Raw genomic sequence first — 16,526 nt, 5'->3', positions numbered from 1 at the left:
ATCACAGCTTCCAGCTGATGAACCTGCTTTCTCTTCTCTCTGCAGCAACTCAGCCTGCATACGCCACCAGATAAGTATTCCTAAAATACCTCTCAGAAGTCACCAGTGCCACCTTTAAACAATCAGCTCTTTATCCTGGCCCTTAAAGTCCCTGACAGTTTGATCCGTCCTGCCTTTTCAACATTCACTTCACTTACTTATTTTTCTGTATCCTTCACCCTGGCTCCACAGATTTCCCACCATTTTCTGAATTTGTCCTGTACTTTTACGTGTTTACCTCCTGCTTTTCCCTTTATATCTAGCAGGCCTTTCTGGTTCTTGGTGGATCTCAATGTCAGCCTTCTTTTAGAATCCAGCTTAAATTCTTCTCTTCATTTTCCTAAAGCACACCAACCCGTCATAGTCTCCTCTTCCTTTGAGCTCCTCTTTAGGCTTTGACATTTGCTAGGAAATAAACTGTGTTTGGGGTTAGTAGATGTTCGGTGTTGATCTGTTATCTACCTCTTCAGTTCTTTCAAAATGTATTTTTCTTGACTCCTAACCTAAATTAAAATTCTTGAAGGAAGAGACACCATGTTTTATGGTTAAGACTATACTGTGATTACATGTAGTAAAAGTTCATAAATATTTGTTGATTTACTTTAGCTTGGAAATAGGAAGTCGTATGCTACTTGTCTTGTCAGCATATTGGATTTATTCCCTTCTTTTAGATTAATTTTTGTAGTCTTAATATTATCACAGAAGAAAGTTTGAAGTATTCTGGTTACACTGACCAGAGAAAAAGATACAGGATTAGTAGAAATTTATTTTGCAGTATACTTGATTTGGGAAAAGAAACAAAAAACTTTTTTTTTTCAAGATTTTATTTAGAAACAAAAAACTTTTTACCATTTCTTTTCCCATATTTATTTTCCCTTTACTTGTAATATCTTTATTATTTGAGACAACTCACTATAGATTCTCTTTTTCAGATCTGCTTTCCAGTATCATCGTGTACGCTCCCTTAGTTCTTCAGAGTTGTTCTTCTAAAATCACAGAAACTTTTGATTATTTTTCCTTTCTGCCCCTTCAAACTGTACAAGGGCTACTGAAGGCAGTACAGGTAAGTCTTCTGACTCCTAAGGAACTCGACAAGACTGAGGTTGAACTACCTAACAAAAGTCTTATGTGATTCTTCATAAGTCTAGAAATTCTGTATCCCTGATTCTAAAGCATAAAGTTTTGTATTAAAAAGGCAGGAGCACTGAGCTAGACTCTATTTCCAAGTTTACCCCTTCTTCCTGTCATAGTTCTCTCTCTTTTACTCAGTTTCAAGTTAGTGAAGTGATTGAAAAGCCCTCAGAAAATTGAGGACAATAGGTTTAAAGACATTCATAATTGGTTTAAATTTAGTATTTCAGTGTATTCTATTGTCCTTACTAAGTGTAATAAATATCAAATCATGTATTTAAAAATAGAACTAAATTTCCTTATATAAGCCACAGTGTAAAAGTATTGGGTAGAAATGAACTAAGGCTAATAAACTTGGGTTTTGTTTTGTTTTGTTTACCCACTTGTTCTTTGTCCTCCAGCCCCTTCTCAAAATCAGTATGTCAGTGAGAGACTCCTTGATACTTGTCCTTCGGAAAGCCATGTTTGCCAGGTATGGAGCCTCCCATGCAAGTAAAAGCCTTCTGATGTTACACACCATCCTCTCTGCTAGCTCCTCATATGGCCCATTCACGGTGGTCATGTAGATATCTGACCCAACAGAACACCTTTCGTCAAGCAAGGCCTGTGCTGAGTACAGGCTTCCTTCTCTCATTCAGTTTTCAGAGTAACCATACAAAGTCAGAATTATTAGTTTCCACTATGCAGATCAGGAAACTATCTTAGAGAAGATAAGTGACTTTCCAAAAGTCAAACAGAGGTTGATGGGGCTAGAATTCAAAGTTTGATCTCAGGTACTCTGCTAACACCCTTAGAATAATCTTCAGGACAAGGTTTAGTGCCAACTGGCAATAGTTCTGAAAAGGAAGATATCAGGGGCGCCTGGGTGGCACAGTTGTTAAGTGTCTGCCTTCGGCTTAGGTCATGATCCTGGGGTCCTGGGATCCAGCCCTGTATCAGGCTCCTTGCTCAGTGGAGAGCCTGCTTCTGCCTCTCCCACTACCCCTGCTTGTGTTCCCTCTCTGTCAGATAAATAAAATGATTTAAAAGAGAGAGAGAGAAACACCTTAAAATATTCAGGAAACTCACTCTAGTGAACATTGATCAGAATTGTGATCTAATGACTGTAGACCTTATAAACTGTTAAGCAGTGTGAGGTTTTTTGGTTTAGCCACTGCCTCCGGGATCTCTCTTCCTTAATTCCTTAGTGTATAAGCTAGAGATGATGATATTGCCTCCTAAAAAGTGTTGTGAAACCAGTAATGGGTAGAAATATTTGGTACTTTAAATATGAGATGTTCAGGGGGCACCTGGGTGGCTCAGTGGGTTAAAGCCTCTGCCTTTGGCTCGGGTCATGATCCCAGGGTCCTGGGATCGAGCCCCACATCGGGCTCTTTGCTCAGCGGGGAGCCTGCTTTCTCCTCTCTCTCTGCCTGCCTCTCTGCCTACTTGTGATCTCTGTCTGCCAAATAAATAAATAAAATCTTTTTAAAAAATAAATAAATAGGGCGCCTGGGTGGCTCAGTGGGTTAAACCGCTGTCTTCGGCTTGGGTCATGATCTCAGGGTCCTGGGATCGAGTCCCACATAGGGCTCTCTGCTCAGCGGGGAGCCTGCTTCCTCCTCTCTCTCTCTCTCTCTGCCTGCCTCTCTTCCTACTTGTGATCTCTCTCTGTCAAATGAATAAATAAAATTAAAATAAATAAATAAATAAATGAATATGAGATGTTCAGTATCACATTGGCTATTTTATAATGCATTTGTGGATACCTGGGGAACAACTAGTAATTATCTGTTTTCTAGAACTGACAGTTTTTTGTTATTCTTTACCCAGAGGCGTGTCTGTCAGAACAAAATTGCTTTGTCGTAGCACCTCCATGAATTAGTCAGATGAGAGTCAGACAAGTCAGGGAGACGAGTGTCTTGTTTTTCTGGACGGAGGGTTTACAAGGCACTAAGCACTATACTCCTCTGTGAAGAAAGAGAGGAGTCCTTCAGACACAGAAAATCAACAATTCCCTTTGGTATTTCCTACTTATATTTCAGTCATTGGCCCATTGGATAGCTTCTCAGTACTCTGTTCTCGGCGTTCCCCACGTAGAAGAAAGTATAAATAGTGTCATGGGTTGAGTAGATTGTGAGAGCGCAAATCAGCCGAATTCCTCTACCACTAACTGCCAGGAACAGCTGATGCTTATGTTGAGTATATAAATTCATTTTATTTTGCTCCGTGCTTCATAACTTATTCCTTCTTTAAAGATTTTTTTTTTTTTTTTTTTTTTTATTTGTCATAGAGAGAGAAGCGAGAGCAAGCACAGGCAGACAGAGTGGCAGGCAGAGGCAGAGGGAGAAGCAGGCTCCCTGCCAAGCAAGGAGCCCGATGTGGGACTCGATCCCAGGATGCTGGGATCATGACCTGAGCCGAAGGCAGCTGCCCAACCAACTGAGCCACCCAGGCGTCCCATAACTTATTCCTTCTTGTACAGAACTAACTGGATTTGTCTGACCCCAAAGCCTATTCCTGTGAATTTAGTGCTGTTTGTTAACTACCTCTCTGTCTATTCCTGAGCTAGCCAGCTTGATGCCCGAAAATCTGCAGTTGCTGGCTTTTTGCTGCTCCTGAAGAATTTTAAGGTCCTCGGTAGCTTGTCTTCCTCTCAGTGCAGTCAGTCCATCAGCGTCAGCCAGGTAAGCCCTGTGCACACGGCACGGTGACGTGCGTCGGGGCCAGGGGCTGGGGGTGTGCAGGCTGTGCTTTCCCCTGCTGTTCGGGTTGTACAAATGATCTGGAACCTGAGCGTCTGCATTTAAATGCTGTTATTATCCCTCTTTTTAGTAGTTTATGTACTTTGCACCTGAACTGTTAGTAAGCCTGGTAATCTGAGGAAATAAAACTTTTCACAATTTTTTTGGTAATCCAGATTTCAGAGCAATAAAATTGTTTTTATACCTTAAATTTGTACTATATGACTTTTGAATAACAAATTAATGTGACAGTTTTATCAGGAATCCTTTATTCTAGTGTAGCTATACAAGACTTTTGTTTATAACATTGGCACAGATTAAATACTAGGAGCACAGTGTATCAGTGTATTGTTATCAGCATCCCCATCTTAAGGATGAGAAGACTAAGGCCCAGGAAGGTTAAATAACTTGCACAGGGATATAGAAGTAGCGACGGGGAGAGTGGGGATTCGACTGCTCAGAATGCACTACCTCAGACAGGCCTGGAGTAAGGATTAGGAGTCTCCGGCTACAGCCACTGGATTTCTTATGTAAATCAAACAAGGGCTGTAATTCTTTGTCTTGTCCATTTCCTTTTTCTTTTTTTTTTTTTAAAGATTTTTTTTTTTTAAGATTTTATTTATTTATTTGATAGAGAGATCACAAGTAGGCAGAGAGGCAGGCAGAGAGATCGGGGAAGCAGGCTTCCCGTTGAGCAGAGAGCCAGATGTGGGCCTTGATCCCAGGACCCTGAGATCATGACCTGAGCCAAAGGCAGAGGCTTAACCCACTGAGCCACCCAGGCGCCTGTTGTCCATTTCTAATCTAAAAATTACCCACCTCTAAACCTCTTGGGATTTTGTGGAAGCAAAAAGATCTAGATTCTACCAACTATTAAAGAAATTTAAAGGTAGCATTTTAGGCCTTTTAAGTAAAACTAAGTATATTACGACTCCTGGATTCTCGTGGCGTGAAATCATCTGTGTGCCTTCCTAATAAGCAGCTGACTTTGTCAAGGAAGACCTTAAGGGACGGACAAGAGTTAATGGTAAAATGTTTGAAAATTCTTATTCTAAACCAGAGTAAGAGTGGCACTTACCATAGTCTTGTGATAATTGTAAGGCTGGCCTCAGTCCGGGGTTTTGGCATGCGAGGAAAGCTAAGTCTAAGTTTCTGACCAAGAATAGAGCGTCATTTTACCTGCTTTAAGAAAATTAATTTGGTGAACTGTCCTCTCCTCCTCTCAGGTCCATGTGGATGTCCACAGCCGTTACAACTCTGTTGCCAATGAAGCCTTTTGCCTTGAGATCATGGATAGTTTGAGGAGATGCTTAGGTCAGCAGGCTGATGTTCGACTTATGCTTTACGAGGTAAATCAGAATGGAAAGAACGTAGCAAACCTGAACTAATAATCCTTTTTATTTTCGTAAAATTTTTTCTGATATAAAAGTGTAGTTCACTCTTGTTTGATGCAATTAGGATTGGTAGTTTGTAATGGCTAGCCAAAATTCCAAACACCCAGAAGAAAATCAAGATACTGAGCATAAACCACATTGTACAGTTTACGCACAATAAACCTGTTATTTAGGAAAGACTTTGTGTCCGTGTAGAAGACTCTTTATTCCCAGATTCCCAGCTGCCCACCAAGGGCCAGCCTTGCAAGCAGGCTTTACTAAGGATAAGTCTCAGACCTATTATTTTGACTTTTCTGCAGTCATCCATGTGCAAAAAAGAATCCCTGCCCTTATCTAGCTCCAAATTTAAAAAATTAACTTGATAAGGATCGTAGACTGATCTGTTAGGATATTGGTATTCATTTATCATTAAAGATGATACATCATCAGTTTGTAAAAACTTTTTATATATTGATATTAACACTAGTGGTCAACTTTGTTGCAAGTGTAGGCCAGATTGCCATTCTTGGTGGTGGTGGTGATGACAATGATGATGATACTTTTCGTACAAAAATACTAATTTTTGGTTGTTTAAATCTATTGATCTTTTCCTTTAAGATATGTTATTTTTATGTGTGAAGAGTCCATAGCTTTCCAGTGAATATTCACTAATATTTCTTCTAGTTTTTTCCTATTTTGTTTATCTGCTTAGTCCATCTGAAATCGGTCTTGCTATAATATATAAGGAGTTATCTTTTCTCCAGGTTAATCACTTGTCCAGACAGTATTGCCTTCTTTATGCGTACTAAGTCTGTTTCTACCTGTATACTATTTCTTGATTACATCGACAGATTTTTGTGCCAAGACCACAAGTGTCTTTTATCATTATACATTAGTAGAAAACTTAGGGATAATTTTCTTCTGTGTCTTTTCCTTAAGAAAATTTTTGGGGGATCAACTCTCATTTGCTTTTTCTCAAAGATGAACTGTACAATCTTTTCCTGGTTCCAAAAAGAAAGTTTTCCCCAGGGTTTTAATTTAAATTGTTTTTTTTTTTTTTTGGCGGGGAGTGGGTACAGAGGGAGGGAGAGAAAGAGGGAGAGAAGATCTTAAGCAGACTCTATACCCAGTGCAGAGCCTGACATGGCGCTCGATCTCACAACCCTGAGATCATGACCTGAGTCGAAGTCTGGAGTCGAGTGCTTAACTGAGTGAGTCACCCAGGTGCCCCTTAATTTAAGTAGTTTTAAACTATGACTGGGAAATTCTGGACGGGAAGAAATACCACAGTCATTTGCATTAGGCTGCTTAGGGCCAGGAGACACTTTCAAAGTACTGGAAACTTAAGTGGATGTAATGTCCTAGATGGGAAGACTTAATGAAGGATGGAGAAAAGAATGAAGCTTGGGAGATTCTTCCCCATAAAGGAGCAGAGGACTCCAAAGCCAGAAGTGACCTACTGTTTAAAAATTGCAACAGTTATGGTCAGTATATTAATCCAGTTCTCAGTGATCAGAGATCTCTTTTCAGGCAAATACTCTAAACTTCCTGAATCATTTCTCCTTCAAATATGGTCTCAGTGTTTTTCAAAGAATTGAGAATAAGGTAGAGGAGGAGTATTGTTTTAAATTTGTGATTGTTCATATCACTAGTGTATCTGTTAAAGAGCTTACTGTTGGTCTCCTCTCAGGGGTTCTATGACGTCCTTCGAAGGAACTCTCAGCTGGCTAATTCAATCATGCAGACTCTACTTTCACAGGTAATGCATATTTTTGGTTTTCTGGATATACAGAATAGATAATAAGGCATGGAGAGATGATGGACATTTTCCAGACTTTTCAAAGTAGAATTCCCAAAGAGTTCGCTGGTTAGTACACTGTGAACATGCCTGGGTATGTAATGCTGTCATGATGTTTTATTTTAATTACCACTTATCTCTCCGCCCTGTTGCCATCATCTTAACAGTTATCCTCCCACTTAATGGTGTGCACCCTGAGTCAGAAGGACGCTTTAAAGAACCATGTGTATAAGGGCTACCAGCAGCTGTGTCTGTTCGTTTTACTTCTAAAAAGAAAAGAGAGATCTGAAGCAAATGTAGTAAAATATGGACATGTTAAATCTGGTCTACAGATCCATGGGTGTCTTTAGGTTATTTTCTGTACTTTTCAGTTTAAAAAAGATTTTTAGATTTAGAAATATTTCATAGGATGATCACAATGAGAAGAATTCAGCTGGAGAATATTTGGCATAAATAAGACCTCTTATCCTGAATATTTACTTGTTAAGCATTATTTAAGTCTTTTTTGCAATTGCTTTATTGAGAAATAATTTCTGTTCCTTACAGTTCACCCATTTAAAGTGTACAACTCATTGGTTTTTACCGTATTCATAGAATTGTCCAACCATCACCACAATAAATTCTGGAACATTTCATCACCCCAGAAGCCTCACAGCCTTTAACTACCACCCCTAATTTTCTCATCTTTCTCCCACCCACCTAGCCCTAAGCAACCACTAATCTGCTTTCTGTCTTTACAGAATTGCATATTGTAGACATTTCTTATAAATGGAATCATACAATACATGGTCTTTCGTGACTCATGTCTTTCACTTAATGTTTTCACGGTTCATCCATATTATAGCATCTATCAGTACTTTATTCCCTTTTATGGCTAAATGATATTTTATTGTATGGTATTTGAATCTTTTTATATATTGAGAGTTTGTTGGCTCGTAACCCTCACAGAGCTCCCCGGGTATAATCTGAAACTGGCCTTTATGTTCAGAGGGCAGGGAGAGACTAGCAAGAGAGGCAGGCCGCTCCGGGTTGGTAGGTAGCAGTTTTAAGAAACAGCAAGAATTTAACACGTGAGACTTTTCTTGGAAAGCAGCAAGACCAGTGTGTCTATGCGCACAGAAATCTGCCACATCGTAAAAGGCTAAATAGAGGCCCTAACTCAATAGACGGCCCTAACCCGTCTCAAGGCCGTGTCCTTGGAGTGGCCGCTGGGAGCAGGAAAGGCAAGCAGAACCCGCATTCTGAGGATGGGGGAGGGGAGGGAGGTGAGGACCGCTGATCCCCCACATCCAGCTCATAGGTAAACTGGTGGTCACATCTTCTTGGTAACTTCCCTAACAGAGTTCCGGATGCTTTATGTACTGATAATAACAACAATACCTACTGCATCATAGAGAGGGCTGGTTGTGTAGGAGGCACTGTAGATGGGTGATGTCATTTGATCCTACAAAACCCTGTGAAATAAAAATTGTTACCTCCATTTTAGATTCTGAAGGGTTAAGTAATTTGTCCAAGATCCCATAGATAGTAAATGGCAGAACTGGGATTTGAACTCAGATCTTCTTGGCTCAAGAGCCCAGGCATGAAAAACCTCATGTAAAAAAACACCAGATTAAAGACAAGGAGAATCTTTTCAATAAATGATGTTTTGAAAATTGGATGTTCACTTTTCTGAAAATGAATTTGGGTTCTTACTTTACACTGTACAAAAATTAACCCAGTATGATCAAAGACCAAAACATTAATAGCTAAAATTTTAAACTTCCTAAAATATAAGGGAAAGGCTTTATGACATTGGATTTGTTAATGATTTCTTGGACATTGACCGAAGAACAGGTAGCAAAAGAAAAAAATAGTCTTCACTAGAATTAAAAACTTTTGTGTAGTCAGCACTGTCTACAGAGTGTAAAGGCAGTCCACAGGATGAGAGAAAATATTTACAAATCCTATCTGATAAGAGATTAATATCTAGGGTATAAAAAGAACTCCTACAACTCAACAACAACAAAAACAACCTAATTAAAAAATGCGCAAAGGCCTTGAATACACATTCATCCAAAATATATATATACCCAAATAGCCAATAAACACAGGAAAAGATGCTCAATGTCACTAATGACTAGGAAAATGCAAATCACAACCACAGTGAGACACCACTTCACACCATTAGGATGGCTACTATCAAAGTGAAAAATAACAGGTGGTGGGGTGTGTATAGAGAAATCGGAACCCTTGTGCATTAATGGTGGTAAGGGAGAATGGTATAGCTGCTGTGGAAAAAAGTATGGCAGTTCTTGAAAAGAATTTTTTTTTTTTTTTTTTAAGATTTTATTTATTTATTTGACAGAGAGAGATCACAGTAGGAGAGAGGAAGGGAAGAGATCACAGAGAGAGAGGAAGGGAAGCAGGCCCCCCGCTGAGCAGAGAGCCCGATGTGGGACTCGATCCCAGGACCCTGAGATCATGACCTGAGCCGAAGGCAGCGGCTTAACCCACTGAGCCACCCAGGCGCCCCAGTTCTTGAAAAGAATTAAACAGAATTACCATTTGATCCGGCATTTCCCCTCTGGGTATATACCCAAAAGAAGTGAAAGCAAAGATCTTGCATTTTTAATCCAATATGATACCCCTCTGGATGGCAGTGTCTAGTCGATTCACATTTAATGTGATTATTGTTATGGTTGGATTTAGGTCTGATATTTTGCTATTTTATTTTTTATGGACTTTTTAACTATAGTTTAATTTTTAAATTCTTTTCAAAGATTTCTTTATTTAGCAAGAACACGCATGAGAGAAATCAAGTGGGGGGTACAGAGAGAATCTTCAAGCAGACTTTCTGTTGAGCACAGAGCCCAACGTGGGGTTGGTCATGAGATCGTGACCTGAGCCGAAACTAGGAGTCAAACGCTCAAACCCCTGAGCCACCCAGACGCCCCTCTTAATGTATTTTTAATTTTGCTCTGGAGGTTACAGTGTGCATCTTTAATTTATTACTTTATATTTAGGTTAATAATGATACATTTCCAGTAAAATATAGGGACTTCGATCCATCCTCCGGCCTTTATGATATGGTCATAACACGTTACAGATGTTAACTATGTCTGTGTTATATCTATGTTATGTATATGTAACTGTATCTATATTGAAATCCCAGCAAGATGGTGTTGTATTTTATTATAAATAGTTATATTATGTCTTCTATAGAAATTAAGAGAAAAAGTAGTGCAGACACATTCTGTCATACCTACCAGCTTCTTACCATTGTTGATGTTCTTCATTCTGTGTACTCAGCTTTACCATCTTCAGTACCTTCCTTTCAGCCTGAAAAACATTTTTTAGTATTTCTGCTGTTCAGGTCTGCTGGCGGGAACTTCTCTCAGTTTTCATCTATATAGAAATACATCATTTTGCCTTCATTTTTGAAGCATAGTTTCACTGGAAATAGAATTCTTAGTTGACAGTGTTTTCTTTTGGTACTTTGCGTGTATCATTCCAGTGCCTTCTGGTTTCCATTGTTTCTCAAGGAGCCAATTCCTGAGTGAACCAATTACCGTGTCTTTGGTTTCTGTATTTTCTATGTCATTTTTCTCTTGCTCCTTTCAAGATTTTTCTCCTTGTCTTAGGGTCTTAAGAGTTTGTATGTTTACATGTGATTCTTTCTATATTTCTATTTGAGTTCATTAAGCTTCATGGGATCTATAAATTGATTCTTTTTTTTTTTTTTTAAAGATTTTATTTATTTATTTATTTGTCAGAGAGAGAGAGAGGAGCAAGAGTGAGCACAGGCAGACAGGGTGGCAGGTAGAGGCAGAGGGAGAAGCAGGCTCCCTGCCAAGCAAGGAGCCCAATGTGGGACTCGATGAGAGCCCGATGTGGGATCCCAAGACACTGGGATCATGACCTGGGCTGAAAGCAGCTGCTTAACCAACTGAGCCACCCATCGTCCCTATAAGTTGATTCTTTTCACCAAATTGAAGAAATGTTCACTCATTATCTCATCAAATATTTTTTCCGCCCCTCTCCTTTCATTCTGGGACTTCAGTTGTATGTATATTGAAATGCCTGATTTTGTTCCACAGAGCTTTGAGATTTGATTCATTTTTGTTCAGTATTTTTGACCCTTCAGATGTGATATTCTCTCATAATCTGTTTTCAAGTTTACTTTTTTCTTCTGCCATTTCAGATCTGTTGTTTTACTCTTGAATGTGTCTTAAATTTTGGCAAATGCATTTTTGTATCTATTGAAATGACCATATGTTTTTTTTTAATGTGTTACTATGGTGATTTGTATTAGTTGATCTTGTAAACCAACATTGCACTCCCCAAGATAAACCCAAACTGATTCTGATTTTTTTTTTATACATTATTGGATTCAGCTTACTAGTATTTCATTTAGAATTTTTACATATATGTTTATAAGAGAATGGCCTGTAATTTTTATTTCTCATACTGAACTTCTTGGTTTAATATGACCTAAATGATTATTAACATCTGTTAAAATGACTGAGGACTGTTTCCTCTTTTTCTAGTTTGTATAAAATTTGAAATTATCTAGTTATTTCTCTTCCTCCTTCTCTTCCCTTTTTTGGGAGGTATGTGCTATGTTTCTTTAAACTTTGAATTTTTGGCTTATTTTTTCTTCAGACCACAGAAGTGATGTGAATTCTAGCCCAAACTACATTTGGAGACTAGCTTATGGTTAGAAATTCCTGGGGGTGGGGCGGCTTTTTCCCTTTTCTACTTAAAGTCAAGGCTCATTTAGGTACATATCCTTACCAGCCTTTTCCATATGGTAGATTTATTTTTTTAAGGCTTATCCATAAAGGATATCTCCTTTTGAGAATTCCAGCTTTGTGTGAGGTTCTCTGATTCAGCCTTTCCCCCATGAGGGCCGGCCTAGGCTTCGTCTTCAGGTCCCTGAACCTTACAACTATAGCTGTCGGCCTCCAGGATTGGGAGGTGCTGCCTTAACACCAGTTTCAGAGTTCAGTTCATGTAGTTGCTAGAATCATACTTTATGACATTTTCTAATATAAACAGATGTCTGAGGACTTCTCTCATTTTCTCATCATTTTAGCTATCTATTTAAAATTTTTAATACAATTTTTTAAATTGTTCTCTGCCAGGAGGGTTTCTCCAGATGCCTTGTCTACCATCTTGCTAAAAATGAAAGTTCTTTTTCTCTCCCTTTTCCCCCACTTCTGTATGCCTTTGTTTTGTTATAGTTCTACCGAAGAAGCTGCCTTTGAAGTTAAGATCTCAGATGTGTAGAAATATTTGGAAGGTACTATACTGTTTATCAAAAGCTTTCCTTTGGGCCTCAAAAATTTATATCCTGTTAACTATAGTGTACATTTCAAACTGTAATAATCAGTTCATCAACATTCACACACTTAACAAGCAAAAAAAAAATTGTGATGAAACCATAGAACAGTGCTTCCCAACTCAGGTTAGTATATGGGCCAGTAAGAGTGTGCAGACTTCAAAAGTAAAAAGAAGAAAAATAATGGCTATTGTTTCTTGAGCACTATTATGTGCTAAGTAGCGAGTTTGGGTTTGTTTGTTTGTTTGTTTTCCAGCACTTTCCATGTGTAAGCATGTTGAATCCTTATACAGCCTTATTGGTTTATAGTAATAATAATCTCACGTCACAGATGAGGAACCAAGGCATGGATGCTTTTATCAAAATTATTAATAAGTGGTTGTCCTGGGACTTGGACTCAGCCATTCTGACTCTGGAGCCTCTACTTAACTATCAAGCTATACTGAAAATGCTGATTGCTTATGCAGGTTTACAAATTGGTGTGAGAGTGTGCGATGTGTTTTGGAGAGTTAGTGGAAATGGAGTAGGAAAGAATATCTCACATGATGCCTGAAGCAAGGGTAAAGGACATGCTTGAGGCCAAGCAACACAAATTTTGCTACATTGTTCTTTGGACACTTGGGAAATACATCTTAGAAGGTATTGGACTTTAAAGGTACCATTAGTTCGACCAGTGAAAGAAGTGAAAAGCATTCATGAGCCGTGGTGTCTTTTTTTCATTACCATATGTAGTTAAAACAGTTCTATGAACCAGAACCTGATGTGCTGCCGCCTCTGAAATTAGAAGCTTGTATTTTGACCAAAGGAGATCAGATCTCTCTCCAAGAACCACTGGTGAGTCTTTTGGTCCGTCTATAACCATTATTTTTACTGTTAAGTGAAAACATCAACCTTGTTGATAGAGGCAGTCTTCAGGAGAGACCTCTTTCCTGAAAGCACTCTTCCGGTTCTCCCAATGAAATTTTACTCTTAAATCGTCCCTCCTTAGCTTTCCTGATCCATCACCATGTTGGATTTGTCAGTAAGATAGCTCTGCGTCAGCACTTTACTGAATCAAGACATCCATCACTTCCCCCAAGGAGCATTTTGTCTCCCACTTATGACTCTTTGACTATATAATATACTTAAAATATACTTTGGAATGGGGAATGAAGGTCACCCAGTAGCAGATGAACCCAGGGAACCTGTTTCATTAGTTGGAGGCGGGGAGTGTATGATTTATGCTGAGCTAGAATTGGCATTCTCGAACCTTCAGGGGAACTGGGATAGGTTGTTTTTCTGTTCTTGTGCTCTAGCCTCAGAGAGACAGGGAAAAGAGATGAAAACTGAAACTTCACTATCCCAAGTAACTTAGAGCTCGTGACCTGGGAGGGAAGTGGTCTCTAAGTTGTCAGATCCTGCCTTCATAAATGGGTCTTCTTGTATGTGCCATGAGATGGAGATGCTCTGTTGGTCTTCTAAAGATGCCCTCAACATAAGCCCCTGTCTTTAAAACAGCCTGTGGGACTCAAGGGTCAGAGAATTTCACTTTACAGTCTCCATGGTATTTCCACCAGATCAGAAGTAGCACATTCTGATGTTGCTGTCTGAGGTGTCAAGTACTCACAAAGCCAGTTTTGGGGAAAGGTCCGGAAAGGATGCCTTTGTTGGTTCAATTTTTTCCAGTTTTGCTAATTGGGGTTGACTTAGTTTGTGATGCTAATGAGGAACTTCTTTTAGCCTTATGGGTAAGAATTTTATCTGTTGATTACCCACAGCCTCCTAAGTTGTCCCTTAAACACTCAAAAATGTTTACTATTTTCTTCTACAGGATCATCTGCTGTGTTGTGTCCAGCACTGTTTGGTCTGGTATAAGAGTAGAGTGATGCCCCTACAGCAGGAAGAAGAGGAGGAGGAAGAAGAGTTCTACCAAGAGTTAGAGGATATGTTGGAGTCTATTACTAGTAGAATGATTAAGAGTGAACTAGAGGACTTTGAACTGGTAATTGCTTAATCTCAGGTGATGTAGGTTTTTAGTAGCTTACTAATTTTTTTAAAGATTTTATTTTTGAGTAAACTCCGTACCCAATATGGGGCTTGAACTCACAACCCTGAAATCAAGATTTGCTCGCTCTTCTCACTGAGCCAGCTAGGCGCCCCCGTAGCTCATTAATCTTTACCTTGTCTCTTTTAGGATAAATCAGCAGATTTTTCTCAGAGCACTGGTGTTGGCATCAAAAACAATATCTGTGCTTCTCTTGTGATGGGAATTTGTGAGGTTCTAATAGAATATAATTTCTCCATAAGTAATTTTAGGTAAGGTATTGCTACAACTCTTTTTGCAATTTGAATACTCCCGTTTTATGTTGTGCTTTTTTGTTTGTTTGTTTGTTTGTTTTTAAATTATATTATTATTATTATTTTTTTAAGATTTTATTTATTTATTTGACAGAGATCACAAGTAGGCAGAGAGGCAGGCAGAGACAGAGAGGGAAGCAGGCTTCCCGCTGAGCAGAGAGCCCGAAGCGGGGCTCGATCCCAGGACCCTGATCATGACCTGAGCCGAAGGCAAAGGCTTAACCTACTGAGCCACCCAGGCGCCCCTGTTTGTTTGTTTCTTAACTCTGACAGTACAGTGGGCACTGGACAGACCACAGGCTGTGACACTGTCTCTTACGTGGACATCTAGCCTAAGACCAGACTGCTCTTTCTACCAGAGGACACCAAACATACACCACAGGGGTGGCAGGCTTTCATTTATTCCAAGTTCCCAGACCCTGAACTCAAGAAGTTCTGACTTCAATAGAGAAATTTGGTTTGGTTGGTAGTATTGGACTTTCATGCTCAGCCTTGACTGGTAGAAATAAGAGAGGAAGAAAATAACACAGATGAATTAGAGAGATCTGGAACTTAATGCCAATTAATTCATTTATAATGTGTTTAAAAGAGAACATCTGAAGAAACATTGTGATGTTCTTATTATTGGCTGTGAAAGTAAACCACAGTATTCTGATGCTTGACCTTAATGGTCTCTTTCCTTTTATACCTTTTATATAGTAAGAACAAGTTTGAGGAGGTTCTGAGCTTATTTATGTGTTACAAGAAACTCTCTGACATCCTTAACGAGAAAGCTGGTAAAGGCAAAACTAAAACGGCCAACAAAATGGAAAGTTTTTGGTCCATGAAATTTGTGTCTGATCTGCTCACTGCTCTCTTCAGGTAAGTTTGTAACAGTGCTTAAAGACATCTGTGCAGTAAAGATAGTTAACAGGTTTACTAGTATTACCTAGTTTGGATTCCCAGTTCTGAGTGTATATGTAATAAATAAGTCAGGAGGTTTGTAAGCTTCTTGACATGAAAGCTGGCAAATTCTAGGTCTTCCTTTAAAGAACTACCTTGAATTATTAATAGAAAAAATTTAGAAACAGTGGCCTACTGACGAAAAGTTAGGAATGGATCACAGTAAGGTATTCTAGGAAAATCAACGTGAGTAGCTTGAACACTGTAACAGATAAAAAGGGAAGAAAGAAAAACCAATGAATTGAAAAAGGAACAACAGTAACAAAACATGTAGGAAACTGGCATTTAAATCTTCCCAAGTAAAGGAATTGGGGGAGGGGAGGAAAGGAGGTCACCCTGAGAAGGAGGGTCGTAAAAAGAAGCTGTGGCAGTGGCCGGCATGGGCTGCCTGGAGGCTGTGGTTAAGAGCTTCCTAGGTTCTGCTCTTAAAACCGAATTCCGGATCCCAGTAGCAGTAACAGAATCTCTTCTCTCTCTCTCTCTAGGGACAGTACCCAAAGCCACGAAGAGAGCCTTTCTGTTCTGAGGTCCAGCAACGAGTTTATGCGCCACGCGGTGAGCGCAGCCCTGCAGAAGGTACAGCAGCTCAAGGAAACGGGACATGTGAGTGGCCCTGATGGCCAAAACCCGGAGAAGGTCTTTCAGAATCTCTGTGATATAACACGGTAAGTCACTGTCCCCTCAGAAACCTGTTCCACTTGCTGTGGAATCTCCAACAGGGGAAGTTGGGGGAGGAGTTGAAGGCCGTTTGAACTTGGGCATGCCTTAAAAGTGCACTCACTGGTTCTGGGTCTTTTTTTTCTAGTCCTGCTTTGCTGTGGAGCATTAGGCACATAGAAAATGTTACTTTCTTACCAGGA

General features: G+C 39.4%; 1 protein-coding gene across 4 annotated transcripts in view; it reads left to right on the top strand.

Moving 5' to 3' along the window:
* FANCI (FA complementation group I) overlaps positions 1-16,526 on the top strand; it is an 86,417-nt gene that overhangs the window by 51,073 nt on the left and 18,818 nt on the right. For all 4 annotated transcript variants that reach the window (XM_004763759.2, XM_045067123.1, XM_045067122.1 and 1 more), the window contains 10 exons: positions 972-1,102; positions 1,572-1,642; positions 3,722-3,836; positions 5,120-5,242; positions 6,957-7,025; positions 13,120-13,221; positions 14,198-14,368; positions 14,561-14,682; positions 15,424-15,585; positions 16,152-16,331. In XM_004763759.2, coding sequence (XP_004763816.1) covers positions 972-1,102; positions 1,572-1,642; positions 3,722-3,836; positions 5,120-5,242; positions 6,957-7,025; positions 13,120-13,221; positions 14,198-14,368; positions 14,561-14,682; positions 15,424-15,585; positions 16,152-16,331 — 1,246 coding nt within the window. The remainder of the gene's footprint in view (positions 1-971; positions 1,103-1,571; positions 1,643-3,721; positions 3,837-5,119; positions 5,243-6,956; positions 7,026-13,119; positions 13,222-14,197; positions 14,369-14,560; positions 14,683-15,423; positions 15,586-16,151; positions 16,332-16,526) is intronic.

Source organism: Mustela putorius, unplaced genomic scaffold (genome assembly GCF_011764305.1).
Source record: "Mustela putorius furo isolate JIRA1106 unplaced genomic scaffold, ASM1176430v1.1 tig00003875_pilon_pilon_pilon, whole genome shotgun sequence".
NCBI classification, from domain to species: Eukaryota; Metazoa; Chordata; class Mammalia; order Carnivora; family Mustelidae; genus Mustela; species Mustela putorius.
This window is presented reverse-complemented; position numbering and strand designations above follow the sequence as displayed.